At 35.5% G+C, this 14,111-nt stretch overlaps 2 protein-coding genes across 6 annotated transcripts in view; one reads left to right on the forward strand and one right to left on the reverse strand.

Annotated features, from left to right (window-relative positions):
* Nucleotides 1-8,045, reverse strand: part of LOC101896367 (uncharacterized) — a 46,210-nt gene extending 38,165 nt beyond the window's left edge. The window contains exons 1-2 of one of the 5 annotated variants that reach the window (XM_020039092.2): nucleotides 7,849-8,045; nucleotides 6,354-6,862 (exon numbers count right to left, since the gene is read on the reverse strand). In XM_020039092.2, coding sequence (XP_019894651.1) covers nucleotides 6,354-6,439 — 86 coding nt within the window. In that variant the 5' untranslated portion in view covers nucleotides 6,440-6,862; nucleotides 7,849-8,045. Of the gene's footprint in view, nucleotides 1-6,353; nucleotides 6,863-6,909; nucleotides 7,614-7,679; nucleotides 7,822-7,848 lie in introns of those variants that run through there. The other 4 variants (XM_005190030.4, XM_059131495.1, XM_005190031.4 and 1 more) reach the window with 4 other exon arrangements.
* A 2,529-nt stretch (nucleotides 8,046-10,574) lies between these two features.
* On the forward strand, nucleotides 10,575-13,446 carry LOC101896191 (mediator of RNA polymerase II transcription subunit 25). The gene is made up of 2 exons (XM_005190028.4): nucleotides 10,575-11,228; nucleotides 11,298-13,446. Exons 1-2 carry the CDS (start codon nucleotides 10,742-10,744, stop codon nucleotides 13,310-13,312), a joined length of 2,502 nt encoding a protein of 833 aa, XP_005190085.1. The 5' UTR covers nucleotides 10,575-10,741; the 3' UTR covers nucleotides 13,313-13,446.
* Nucleotides 13,447-14,111: the final 665 nt, after the last annotated feature.

Genomic DNA, 14,111 nt, shown 5'->3' on the forward strand with positions numbered 1-14,111 from the left:
AATGTATATTGAGACGGGTAAACAAACCCAAGTGTGTTGAACTTCTTGAATTCGTTACGACACTCAACGCCATGGGCGAATGATGACACTTACACGTGCTATGTGGGAGCTCAATAGGTATACTTAACATGTCCAAGTCAAATGAAATGACAAAAGTTAATAGGTTCGCTGAATAAAAAAAAAACATGTGCAACAAATATTGGTTTATTCATTGATTATCTGAACTTGGCTAGAACGTTGAAATATCATATTAAGGCACAACATTGGGAAAAGACTTTTTCATCGGTAGGGCGGCACAATTTTGCAACTGAAAGAGTTTGTTTTATTTGCATTTGCAGAATAATAAATGTTAATTTTAAAATCTCCATAGAAAAGTTCTCACAATGGCTCTTATATATTCTTCCACCTCTGATCCACGATGTTTAATACACACAGCCAATAGGACAGTTGCAACATATTCAGGAGAGTGTTACTTAATTATCGAAGTTTGCCTGTATTAAATGTAAATCTGAGGAAACAACTATCAACAAGATGAAGGATTGCATTGGAAATAAATGGATCAACTGGATAGCTTTCCACAAGCGTTTGTACTAGATGTCCAAAATGCTTTTAACAAAATAAAGAAAAGCTGAGCAGCATAATATAAAACATAATATAAAACAGAGTAGCAATATTATAAAACATAACACAAAGTCTTGAACTATGCTGAAAAAAAGCTCCCGAACATCAGCGTTCAACCCAAAATATATTGAACTAGGACTGTTCAAAAGAAGTCGTAAGAGGTGCCACTAAGCTAATCGAAGTTATCTTACAATTTCAGCTTCCTTCTTGATCGCTAGAATCTCTGCCTGAAACGCTACAATTATTAGTAAGTTTATATGGGCATCGAACAATTAGATTAAGGCGGAATATGTCAGCCTCGGTGCATTAATTTACGTTGGAACCGTCTTTGTAGACAATCAGACAGACTTGTTTGATGGCACTCCTTAGAGAAAACCACCTTCAATAAAAGTATTGATAAAGTCCAAAGAGTTGCATCGGTACTAATTACAGGCGTGTTTAGGAGCACACACCAATCGGCATTAGACACCCTACTCAATTTAAAACCGTGAGGTTTATTAGTAGGGGATCTAGTCAGACTATCAGACTATAGCTAGCGATTATATATCACCTAGGCACAGCTTTGAACTACTTGATATCCATATACCTAACAGAGACATCTGGATCCGCGACACTCCTCCTTTTAACCGTATAGCTGTCTATACCGATGGGTCAACGATGGAAAGTGGAACGGGAGCTGGAGCTGGAGTCTACTGTGAGAGTCTAAGTATCCAACGATCATTCAAACTAATCAACGACTGTAGCGTTTTTAAGCCAGAAATCTTCGCTGTCAGCAAGGCGATAGAGCTGCTGGCAAATAGAATCAATGAAATGGACGGACCGGTGACTATATATGTCGATAGTCAAGCGGCCCTGAAGGCTCTTAATAAATTTAGAATCAAAGCTATGACAGTTCTGGAATGCAGGAATGCTCTGGATAAGGTTAAATCGTTCTCTTAAACTCTGTTGGGTTCCTGGACACTGCAACATATATGGCAATGAATCGGCCGATGAATTGGCCAGACGCGGATATGAGTCTGTAGATCTAGAGATTGAGAGCTCAGTGAAGCCACCCTTATGTCACTTTTTCCAAGTACTGCATAAGCATTATCTTGGGAGATTTCAATGGAACTGGTTAACTGGTTGAAAGGGGATGTAATGTCTCAAAAAAGATTTGGCCGGTGAACTTCGAAAGGGGATCAAGGTCATTCATATCCATGAGGACGCTGGACTTGAAGCTTGTGGTGGGCCCATGTACAGGACACTGCAACATAAAGGCCATGACATCCGAATGGGGGTGATGACTGCAGGCTTTGTCAGGACGAGGAAGAAACTGAGACGGTGGAGCGCTTACTCTGCCACTGTCCAACTCTTATAGGAGTGAGACAGTAGCACGGGATAAGCAAATTCTGCCATACTTGTCCTCCCTCTCCGACATCGAGCCAACAGTCATTCTTCAGTTAGCAAGGAGACTAAAATGGCTAAGAACGACACGTTGATACACCGTGGATGCAAACCTACTAACATCTCTACCCTTTATTCAGATTCTCACTTCTTCACTATTCGCTATTCATTTCCTTTCTTCTCTCAATTCTGTTCTCCTATCTTCTTAATTAGGATGAACACAATGGACCAAAAGGTCTCCGAGTGGAGTGGTTGTTTATACAACCACGCATCCTTTAACCTAACCTAACCTAACCTATGGATATGTCCTGCATTCGTGTATGAAATGAAGAGCTCCATTTGTCAGTAAGAGCGCAGTTCATTGCATGGACTCACAACCGCATGCCTAAATATCCGTTTTCTGTTTATATTTAGGCCACTTTAAATAAATTTACTTCTCGTCACTACCCAGTTTTATCGTCTAATTTGATTTAAAAAATATCAGTCAGTAACGATTTGTTATTGTTATATTATAAAACATTCGGCATATTTAGCTTTTATTTTATTAGTACAACCATTCGCCAAACGAAATATTTGACATCCTGAAAATGTTTGATACAGAAATCTCTCTTTGGGTTGTCTTTGTTGCCAAAAATAACATCCCACTTTCAAGGTTTTCAATTGGATAAAAAAACAGCATCGTCCGCCTTAAGAAATATTAACCCACATTACAAAAATATACCTGTTTTGAAGTGTGTCACTGGCAACACAAACCTTTATATAAAATTAAAATGCAATTTATTTTTTATTATTACTGCCTGCATTATTGGTTTTTTTACAAATGCCATCCTTTAATTTTGAATTTGCCAATATTTACGATTTGCCAAATAAAAATGTATTCTCATATATAAATATGCATACGTTCATATGTACTATATATATTATAATCGTGACTTAAATTCCAACATTCGTTGTAACTACTACACTTGATAGTTTCCATATAGATATGTATGTTTATGGGCACGTACATTCAATAAATATATAAGTATCTACTGATGTATTCTCCAAACTACAACAATTACACATTTTCCATTACTTTTCCACTAGCAACCAGTGGTGGCAATTTAATGCGATACTTTAATGACTTTTATTGTAAATGCATGGAATATTCAGCCAAACAGTTAATACCACCGGTATAGACAATTAAATAACATGAAAGTATGTGACATTTAATGTTATGATATTGGTCGCTGTCCATATGAGGGTAATTTAAATGTCAGAGTTGAAGCATTGAATTTTGAGTTTTTCAAGTAAATCTTCTATTGAAAATATGTATGCATATGTTGAGCAACAATGATATGAAAAGCAAAGATTTAAACCTTACAATGGGTATGAACTGGTGATTTCACTGATTCAGTCCATGTAAATTAATGTCAAGATGTATCAAATAGTTGGCGTATTTAAAAATCGATTAAAAGTCTAGGCTTTCGGCACATTCCTACTTTCTGGAAAAAAATCTTATATTGTACATCTACACTATAGATGCACAAAATGTAAAATGTAACTTGTGTGTGCGAGAGAAACTAAAAAGCACGTACAAAGATATCTCCCGTCTTTCTTCTGGACATTGTGTAAAAAGTGACATACATAATGTTAGCAAAATTCTTAAAATTCAATATATCTATACAGGGTGAGAAGAAAAAACTGAACCGACTTCAGACTGCTGTCATTTCTAAAAAAAAAATTATTCCTGTGACAGCTCATCATATTGTTTACAAGCGTACAAAAGCATTTTGGTGAGAATTTTCCAAAAAAAAAAAAAAAAAATATTCGTGATGAAATTCAATCGTGATAGTGTGATTTCTTAATATTTGGCTGGAAAACCACAAGTGGCCATCGTTAGATCACTCCAGCATTTAAATGTGAATAAATCCTTTGTGTCTCGTACCATTCTGGAAGGTGTATTAAAGCCTTGGGCCGCAGACCTTGGATATTCCAACAGGACTCAGCACGCGCCACCCATGAATGGTTACAAAGTGAGGTTCCTCGCTTCATTTCCAGCACACAATGGCCACCAAATCTCCGGATACCAATCAGTTGGACTATTTTGTCTGGAGTATTTTAGAAAGCAAGGTTGGCATTAAAAAATACCAAAGTGTCGATCACCTCAAGCAAGCGCTTCGCCGGGAATGGATTAAAATACCACAGAACAACATTCGGGCAGCGTGTGACGGTTTCGTGCCAAAGGTGATCAATTGGAACAAACCTGCACTTATTCTAAAATTTAATGCTATTTTCGAAATTTTTTGCTTTCATTCAATATAATTTAAATAAAGGTAAAAAATGGCGTTTGATTTTGTTGCAGTTTTTTTTATCTCACCCTGTATATATCTCTTAACATTTTTCATGTTACCACCAAATGCACTGCGCCACGGTGTAGTGTTGGGCACACGCATATGAATGGTCTAGTATGGTAATGTATACTGGTTCTACCAGTGCAATTATTTTCATAAATTAATATTAATTTTGTTAATGTTCCGAAACAATTCAGGAAAATAGGATAGGTTTGTTCTAAAAGAATATTCTGTCGGTATGAAGTTGTCTTACTTTTACAGCTTTTGAAGGGAACCTTTTGTATCCTGTGTTCATTACTCTCATATATGAATTACAGATCTTTTTATAAATTGAATTGGAATTGGAGAAGATCCTGACTTTTATTTTATTTATGACATGTTTTTTTTCAATTTCTTAAAGAAATATATATTTATATATGATACGATATGATATGTTAACAATTAATGACAATTTTGGTCTTTTGATAAAAAAAAATATAAAACGATGCTTGCCAATTGAGAATATTATTTTGAGTATTTTTCTTAAAATAAATAAAGAGCTAAAGCTTCGTGAGGCAACTGAAATACATCCCTGAGGCTATGCCTGCTTCCTGTCAGAATTGTTTAAAAAAAAACAAGTTGTTCTCGTTAATTTGATTATGTATTATTTTCATTGCAAAAATGCAATTTACGTTTCTTCCAATCATTGTTTTTGAACATTTTTGTTTTTATTTAACCAAAAAGTAAATACAAACACAAAATTGGTAGAAGTCGTACACGCTCAGAAAATAGGTGTGTCTGGTTACCCTAAAGTTTGTAACAATTGTTACAAATTGTTACTGGAAGTCGTCTGTTAACCCAAAAGTTCTGCAAAAGAGAGCGGTTGGAGAGAGAAATTTTGACAGTTCTTTCAGTGAGAGTTTGCAAATTCTTGCTGGAAAAATTTCTTCTTGCAATCACTTGCAACTCTTCTTCTTCTCATTCATCGACATTCAATCAGATGTTTTCTATTGTTTGTTTATTTCTTTTTGTGCTTTCAATTTGAAAATATTTTTTTAGAGTTAGCAAGTCTAATAGTTTTTGGAGAACAACTTTACAAAATGTGAAAAACGTAAATGTTAATATGCAATAAGAAAATAAACGACTATTTCCAACATTTTTATTTAAAAAACTTATAAAACTTCCTTTGTTTTAATTCTCCTTATGGGGGACAAATTGGTTTGTTTTGACTAATCAGCTGATTAGTTGCAAGCTTCTGCAGGAATACCGTCTGTTTACTTTTCGCATTTTCCTTGCAAAAGAGAATAAAACTACCTTACTCTCTCAGAAAGAAGTTACTGGACAATTCCTGCTGGAAAAGTAACCAGACACACCTAATAATTGTAAACAGCTGACTGACAGACGGGCTCTACCATGCCTATACCATGGCAATAACTCTTTTTTAAATTCTTGACATATTCATTGATTAGTTATTTTTCGATGCTAGAATTACGTTACATTAATTTTCTCAACAAAGTAAAACTTTCTGAAACCCAAATGAAAAAAATCTAAGCAGACTGATTACCAAGAGGGCTAATACCGTAGCCAACACAATGTGGCCGGTTATTACATCTTTCCGACAAAAGTAAGGGATAACAAAAGTTGACTATAAAAGAGTGACATAAGAACGGACATATATGTGTTAGTTGGTAATTTGAAATTAGCAATAGCTAAGAACAAAATATTTTAAAATAACAATTTTGTGTTTCATATCTCCTGAAGACAACAACAATTCTTTAACCCATCTTTACTTTGACACTCTACAACCTTGGTTACGTCCTTCGAAGCAATATGGTAATTTACTTCTGATGTTGGAAAATTATTACCCCCAGTGACGCAGTTTCCACTTTTCGAAAATCACTTCACAATTGTAATCAAATTATAATTATTTTCAGAACGCCGCATTGTAATAGACAAAAAGGAATAAAAGTGAAGGACATTCTGCCAGAGAAACTACTAAATATCTTCTATGTAGGTATGGGTATGCAATGTACTTACCTAACATGGTATGGTTGACTTGTGCCAGTACTCCAATCGGCATGTTCAATATCCGAAGAGTTCTTTGTTGTGTTGTCGCAGGGCATTTTGTTTTAATGTGTTGACTGCGTGCGGTGCGCTCTTTACTTTGTAGTCCGTCGAGCGTTGGGCGGTCTGTTGTTGCTGCTGTTGCTGGTGTCAGTGGTGTGGTGGCCAACTTTTGCTATGGCTGCTACAGTGTTTTGTCGAATCAAATCGACTGAAATATTCCTTTGTCTTTTGTTTCTCTACAAACTTAAACACAAAATGTTAAATAATTAAAACACAAAACATTCATCGCCCAGAGATGCGGCGGCAATGATGTTGACGATTGGGTTTTTTTATGCATTCATTCATGGTTTTTTCAGAAACACATATATTGTTTAGCATTTGCAGATAATTTATTATTATCAATCGATTTCCCTCTTTTGTTTAATTTCACTTTACATTGACTGGCTTCATCCCGAATGTCAATGACTGCTTATGATCCACTGTAAAATATTGAAATTATTATTTTTGATAAAGAATAGGTACATACATATATCAAATCGTAAATTGTTTGCTCTTTTGTTTTTTTATTTAGATTGAACTTCACTTGGCTAAACATTGGTAGTTTCTTCTCCTCTTTTTCACCATTGTTTTTCTTTCATTTTTTTCACTGTTGTTGTCACAATTTTTCCAATTTTTTCGATATTTTTCCGCTTTTAGATTTCTTGTTCGCACACCAATCGATGATGATTTTTAGGACGACACAACAAATAAAAAATTAAGTCAAACGAATTTTGTCGTATTCTGTTATTGTTTTTCTCGACGTTTGACAGAGGATTTCCTCTGATTCTGATTTTCAGTTTCTATTTTCACATTTTTCTATTTTGTGGCCAATTTTGTTGTATTTTTGCTTCACCATTTGGTTGTATGCGTGACCGACCCAGTGATGTTACGAAGCGTACAAGCCAAAGAGACCCCAATATCAAACAAAGCAAGAAATAAACAACAAAAAAATGAAATAAACAACAACAATTAAAACAATGTTGCACTTTTGTAGCCGTTGGGGGAGAAGTGAAGAAACTCTATGGCAAAAATGTTATAAATAATTGACGCGAATTGTTGATTTAAACACAAACATTTATTAGCAATCATATTTTCTTATCAACATAAACATGAAGAAGGAAAGAAACAATAAAGACATCAACTTCGGCACTTCTCTATATTATCAAAATACATTTTCGCGAAAATATGTCAATTAAAATATTTTATACGAACATTTAGTTAAAATAAACATTAACTTTAAATAGATATTCACAGTACCCCACATTGTAAGAAATAAGTAGGCAATAGGGCGTATAAGGATCCCAAAAAGGCAAGAATACACAAATACACACAATCAAATTCTACTAAATCTTAAAATATTTCGCAATTTTGATTAAGAAAGAAAACTGTTAAAAATTTCTCAATGGAAACATATTTTTATTTTTACTTTATTTTTTGTTGTTGTTGTCTGTCAAAATATGGGCACTCACGGCACATACAACACGAAGAACATCTTCACTTCCATTCTTTGTTTATTTTGAAAGTAGGACCCTTTTTAGCACTTAAGCATATATTATTATTAAATATTTTCATCCTGCTATTACTACTGTTTTAATAAAAAAAAAACACCTAGTATATGTTTATTATATTTCATATTAATTTTCGATAATATATTCCTGCCTTATTATTTGTTTTTGCGACAAGCTCCAAAGCTCCAAACAACCGAGTTCACACTAGGGATACATAAGTCGAATTTCGAAAATAGACAATCCATGTTAGGGGACTATAATTTGATTCGTTCCTTATCGATTCTCAACAATATAGTTTCGATAATTAAGTAGTCGATTTTGAACTATTGCATGGTAGGAGAATATAGGTAGACGCATCGACACAGCTGAAAATGTTGAATGAATAATTATTTAAATTTGTGAAAATTGTTGAAAAACGCGAATGACGTCGTATAAGGGAAAATATAAAAATCTACTTATTTTTGAAAGAACTTTTAATTTTTTTTTGACATATCAACGCTCGCAATCATTGATGCATCTACCTGTATTCTTCTGCCATGAACTATTGTCACAGTAATATTTAGTTCACACGACACCACACAACGATTTTCAGAGCTATCAAACATTTTTGTTCGCTGTTCCATTCAAATCACTTCCAAACTACGGTGAAATGTGTGCCATCCCTAACTAATGAAAATGTTTTTTCAAAAACTTTTTTTTCATAAAAGAACAACGGAGATCTTAGGTGAGAGTACATTTAACGAGTTTTTGACTGACTTAAGTCATCGGCTGGCTTCTTCGTAGAGGAACAAAGCAAAGACATAGAAGTATATAGATGGGACAAGACAGAGTCAAAATATTGTCACCGGGTGTAAATACCTCTGTTGTTACGATATCATAACAACATAATCACCAATGTTAAGTTGTTTTAACAGCAAATGTAATATTCAAACGTCAGTGAAATGCAATTTTTAGTTCAAATTTTTGGTTTACAGAAAATTTTATTCTTAAAATTGCTCTGTAAATATAATTTTTATGCTAACATGTCACTGTTGTGAGCAGCGCCTCTATATATTTTTCACATTAACTATTTTTTCATTATGCATTTTGTCCAGTCCATGATCCAAGTATGAGGTCCCCCTTCCAGCTCAGCTGATTACCAGACGATCTGTCAATTAAATTTGAATTTGCTGCAACAAAAATAAACTTCAAAACGATGGTAGAAGAATTCAGGTAGTCGCATTGCATAGCTGCTGTGGCAAAGAACTGTCAAACCAATTTTTAAGTTAAAAATTTAAAATGAAAAATTATTCAAAAAATTATTGCAATGCTTGAGAACATTGATATGTCAAAATTGTTAAAATGTTTTGTGAAAAATAAGTAGATTTTTATACGTTTTTTAAATCCAACGCAAATTGGAGGTTGTTATGATATGCAATTTTTACAAATATCAAAAATTTTTCGTTTAACATTTTTAATTTCAAATTCGGTTTGACGATTCATTGTCCCAGCAGCTACGTCGATGCGTCTACCTGTATTTTTCTGCCCTGTGTTATACATACAAAAAATGACAACAAACATATTCGCCACAAAATTCTTCTGTCAAGGCGAAAATATTTATTTCTTATCATGGTACAATTACCAAGGTAATCTCATGCTATCATACGATTAATTTTTTTTGTCCCCTCATTGGCCAAACGAATATTTTTTTAATTGTCATGAATTTTAAAAGGTATTATGGTACAATGAAATAAAGTACCCTCATTTCATATAAGCATTCCCAGCTCTGCATTTTCTGTAATTTACATAGTCAAAGTTTAATGCATGACAAAACAGTTCCCATCTCTGATTTTGTGTGTATACAATAGATTTATGAATATAGATTTTGACAATGAGATGTTGTCTAATGTATAAATTTGAAAAAAAAATATTGTAAACATATGATTAGATGACTTTACCTTCTTAGTTCTACCATGAGAGGGTATAAAATTCAAAGAAGAATATAATTTGAAAAAGGGAACTAAAATATTGGTCTGATAAATAATGTAAAACCATGGTAAAATTAAGAAAGTAAAGTCATTTCAAATAAGCATTCCCATCTCAGCATTTTCTGTAACATAAGCTGGGAATACATAAAGCGCTTATCTGGCTGGCTTAAGTCATCGGCTGACCTTTATGTATTCCCACCTTTACTTTGTCAAATTTCACTACATAAAAACAGGTTCCCATCTCTGATTTGTGTATGTACAATGGATTTGTAAATATAAATTTTGGCAATAATGTGTTGTCAAATGAATAATTTTGAAAAAAATGTGATCATATGATGTGTAAAACTTAATTATGGTATGGTTGAATTAGGGTTCGCTTAGAACAAATAAATTTGTTAGAAGAATTTGTCAGCGTAAGTTTTTAGTACTAATCCATATATCGGAGGTTGTTATGATATTCAATTTTTTAGAAATATTAATTTTCTAATTTTTCATTCAAAATCGGTTTGACAGTTCATTGTCCCAACAGCTGTGTCGATGCGACTACCTATATTCGTCTACTATGCTAGAATTATAATCCAAACTGTACCCTGGTTCTATCATACCTGTTTATTACACCATGAGAACAGCTATTGCACCCGATAATATCGATGGAAAAAATATCATACCCTTTATTAAAACAAAGTATCGATATTTTGCCACCTCTAGTAAGCATAACTGCATAGAAATGAAAAATAAAATCGTGGATGTGTCGAACCGTTTGAACTGATTTATGATCCTTTCGAACATAAAGCACTCCAACTACAAGCTTATAGAAATTCAAGCTCATTAGAAAAGGCCTGAAATGGATGTTGATACGTTAGCGGATGTGGTGTTCCTAGTGGAGGGTTCCTCTGCCAACGGGGCCTATATAAATGAGCTAAAGACGAATTATATTGTACCAACTTTGGAACATTTTAGCCAGGGACCAATCGAGGAACGTGAATATTTAATTTCAGAGCGTTATTCGACGCAATATTGCGTGGTTGTTTATCGAACACCTGCGAATTTGTTGGAACCTGTTTGTACAACATTCGGACCATATTCGTCGCCTCAAAAGGTATTGGATCTGTTTGAAAGACTGCCGTTAGTAGGTGGTGGCATGGAATCGTATGCAAATTTAGCTGAAGGCTTTGCTACTGCCCATGTGTGCTTCGATGACATGAAGGAACATCGTTCTGGTCTTCGAAATGAGCCAACTCTCAATACACAAAAACATTGCATTTTGATGTGCAACAGTCCTCCATGTCTGATGCCGGTAATGGAATGCTGGAAATATTCTGGAAAGACAGGTGAGCAGTGTCATAAATGCTGAACGCCTCTGTTAGAATTTGCAAACTTAATTTCTGTTGTTGTTTCAGTTGAGCAACTAGCAGCTCTATTTCACGAACGAAAGATTAATCTTTCAATAATTGCCCCTCGCAAGATTCACGTTCTTTTCAAGATATTTATGAAAGCAGACGGTGACCAACCTCTGGCAGCTAAAAATTATGCCAAGAATATACGGCATCTGGTGCTACTAAAAGGTTATCACCTGAAAGAACGACCACAAAGCCCAAATAGTGCCGCTAACGCTATGGTGAATCAAACAAATCAAGTTGGTGGATCTAACCAAGTGGTACAGCAGCAACAACAACAGCAGCAAGCCCAGCAAGCCAATGTTCAACAACAGCAGAATCAACAAAATACAGGTATGCAGATGGACAATTCTATGGGCGCTGTCCAACAACAGCAGCAGCAACAGAATATGCAGCAACAAGTAGCTCAAATGGCTGCTATGAGTCCCAATCAACAGCCAGGAAATACTCTCAACCAGCAAATGTTGCAACAGCAGCAATTTAATCAAAATCCTAACTTCCAAAATCAGGGAAATCGTTGGGTCTTCAACCCCAATCAACAACAACAACAGCAGCCACAAACACGCCCTCAATTTATCGGAGGTCCAAATGTTTCTGGCGGTCCCATGGTCACTCCCATGGGATCTGTCAATCAGGGTATGCCTGGGCAAAATTCTGCTTTGATATCGCAACTGAGCGCACCGCCGAATCAAAACATGAATCCAATGTTGCAACAACAACAACAGCAGATACGCATGCAAATGCTCAATCAACAGCAAATGCAACAACAATTACAACAACAGCAACAACAGCAAAATGTTATGAATCCCAATATGGCTGTACCAGGTCCTGGGCCGAACACGCAACAGCAGGTATCCGTTGCCAACAATCAGCCCAACACATCAATGGCAAATCAACAAAATCAAAATAAACCCAAACCAACTGGAATGAGAGATACTATCTGGTCAGGAACCTTAGAATGGGTGGAGAAAAACAAAACAGATCAACAAAAAATTACCCGAACACTCCAGTGCACTGTTACAGCGAACATCAAAGACGGTGAACCGGAAATTAAGGCCGTCAACTGGCCCTCGAAGCTCCTAATGCAGTTGATGCCTAAACATTTGGTGGGTATTATAGGGGAACAATTTCTTAAAGAATCGAAAATGGTTGTATTTAAACCTCAACCTTGCGAAGCCTTGGATGCTTTGGCTAAAAGCATGACCACAATATTTGCAGGCTGTGTTCACTTTACAACACCAGCGAATACACCTCCCTGTGACATCAAAGTGTTGATTCTTCTCTATACGGCCGATAAAAATGCATTCCTGGGCTTTATACCCAACAATCAGTCACTGTTCGTGGAACGTTTGCGCAAAGCCATACAACAGAAACAGTCTATGGGAATGCAACAGACGGCAACTGGAGGACCTCCCAATAATATGCAACAGCAGCAGCAGCAACAACAACAGCAGCAAATGCAAAATCCGATGGCTGGACAAATTAATACAATGGGTCCAGGTCCAGGTGGCATTAATCCCCAGCAACAACAGCAAGATCCAAATCAACAGCAGCAGCAACAACAACACCAATTTAATCAATACAATCCACAGCAACAGATGAACATGCAAATGGCTGGAGGCCCGATGAATCAACAAATGATGGGTGGCCCACCCATGGGTGGTGGTCCCGACCAAATGGTTGGCAATAATCCAATGCAACAGCAAATGTCAATGATGCAACACCAACGAATGCCCATGATGGCGGGAGGAAATCCCAACCAACCACAACAGCAACAAATGGCACCCCAACAACAAATGCAACGTATGGTACGACCCATGATGAATAACAATAATCCGGGTTTAAGACACCTGCTTCAGCAACAATCAACCCCAGGCCAACAGTTTCGACCACAAATGGGCGGTGGTGGTCCAGGTGGGGTACCAGGTATGGGTGGTGGAATGCCGAATCCAAATCAAATGGCTGGCGGTCCCGGTGGTCCGAGCCGACCATTTGACGATAATTTTGATTTTATGTAGATTTACGTGTATCTAGTTTATTCATGATCGTTCAATATATATTAGGCTATACTTATCTAACATACGAAAGATTTATAAAGCAAGATATTTATAATCAGATTTTTATTAAGTTATTAAAATTATATAACATACTACATTTGCAGAATTATTTATAATATGTATGTTCTGCTGTTAGGTTCAGGGCATTGCAGCATTCTCAATTCGTATTGGGCGCACAGGCATAGACAAATGAAGATATAGACAACGAAAAGTTAGTTTTGTTTTTTTTATCCAGGTGGCTCTCATCATGTTTTGCATAGTCAACATGCTGATTTACGCGTTCAACCCACTCGACTTCGAAAACACATTTTATCGTTTTTCAAGAATTTCACTTAATTATTTCCGAATTTTTCGATATCATCACGTACTTTTCACATTTCTTTTATTATAGAACAATTTTCAACTGACAAATATCCTACAGTTTTTATTATTTTTAACGTTTTAGAATTGAGTGACTTCAATATTCTCACTCAAACCCCTAAAACGATATAGACGACATCTGCTGATTCGATTTTTTTCGAAGATAAACGGTGGGAGCATTTCGTTGTCTATATTTTCATTTGTCTATGTACCAGGTTGGGCTTAACTAAGGTCTATATACGGACGGTCAGTGAGATTTTTGTAAGCAATTTGACTATATACCTAGTACTTTTACTTCTTCTTCTCATTCATCGACATTCAATCAGATGTTTTCTAATGTTTGTTTATTTCTTTTTGTGCTTTCAATTTGAAAATATTTATTTTTTGGAATTAGCAAGAC

This window comes from Musca domestica, unplaced genomic scaffold (genome assembly GCF_030504385.1).
Source record: "Musca domestica strain aabys unplaced genomic scaffold, Musca_domestica.polishedcontigs.V.1.1 9, whole genome shotgun sequence".
In the NCBI taxonomy this organism is placed as follows: Eukaryota; Metazoa; Arthropoda; class Insecta; order Diptera; family Muscidae; genus Musca; species Musca domestica.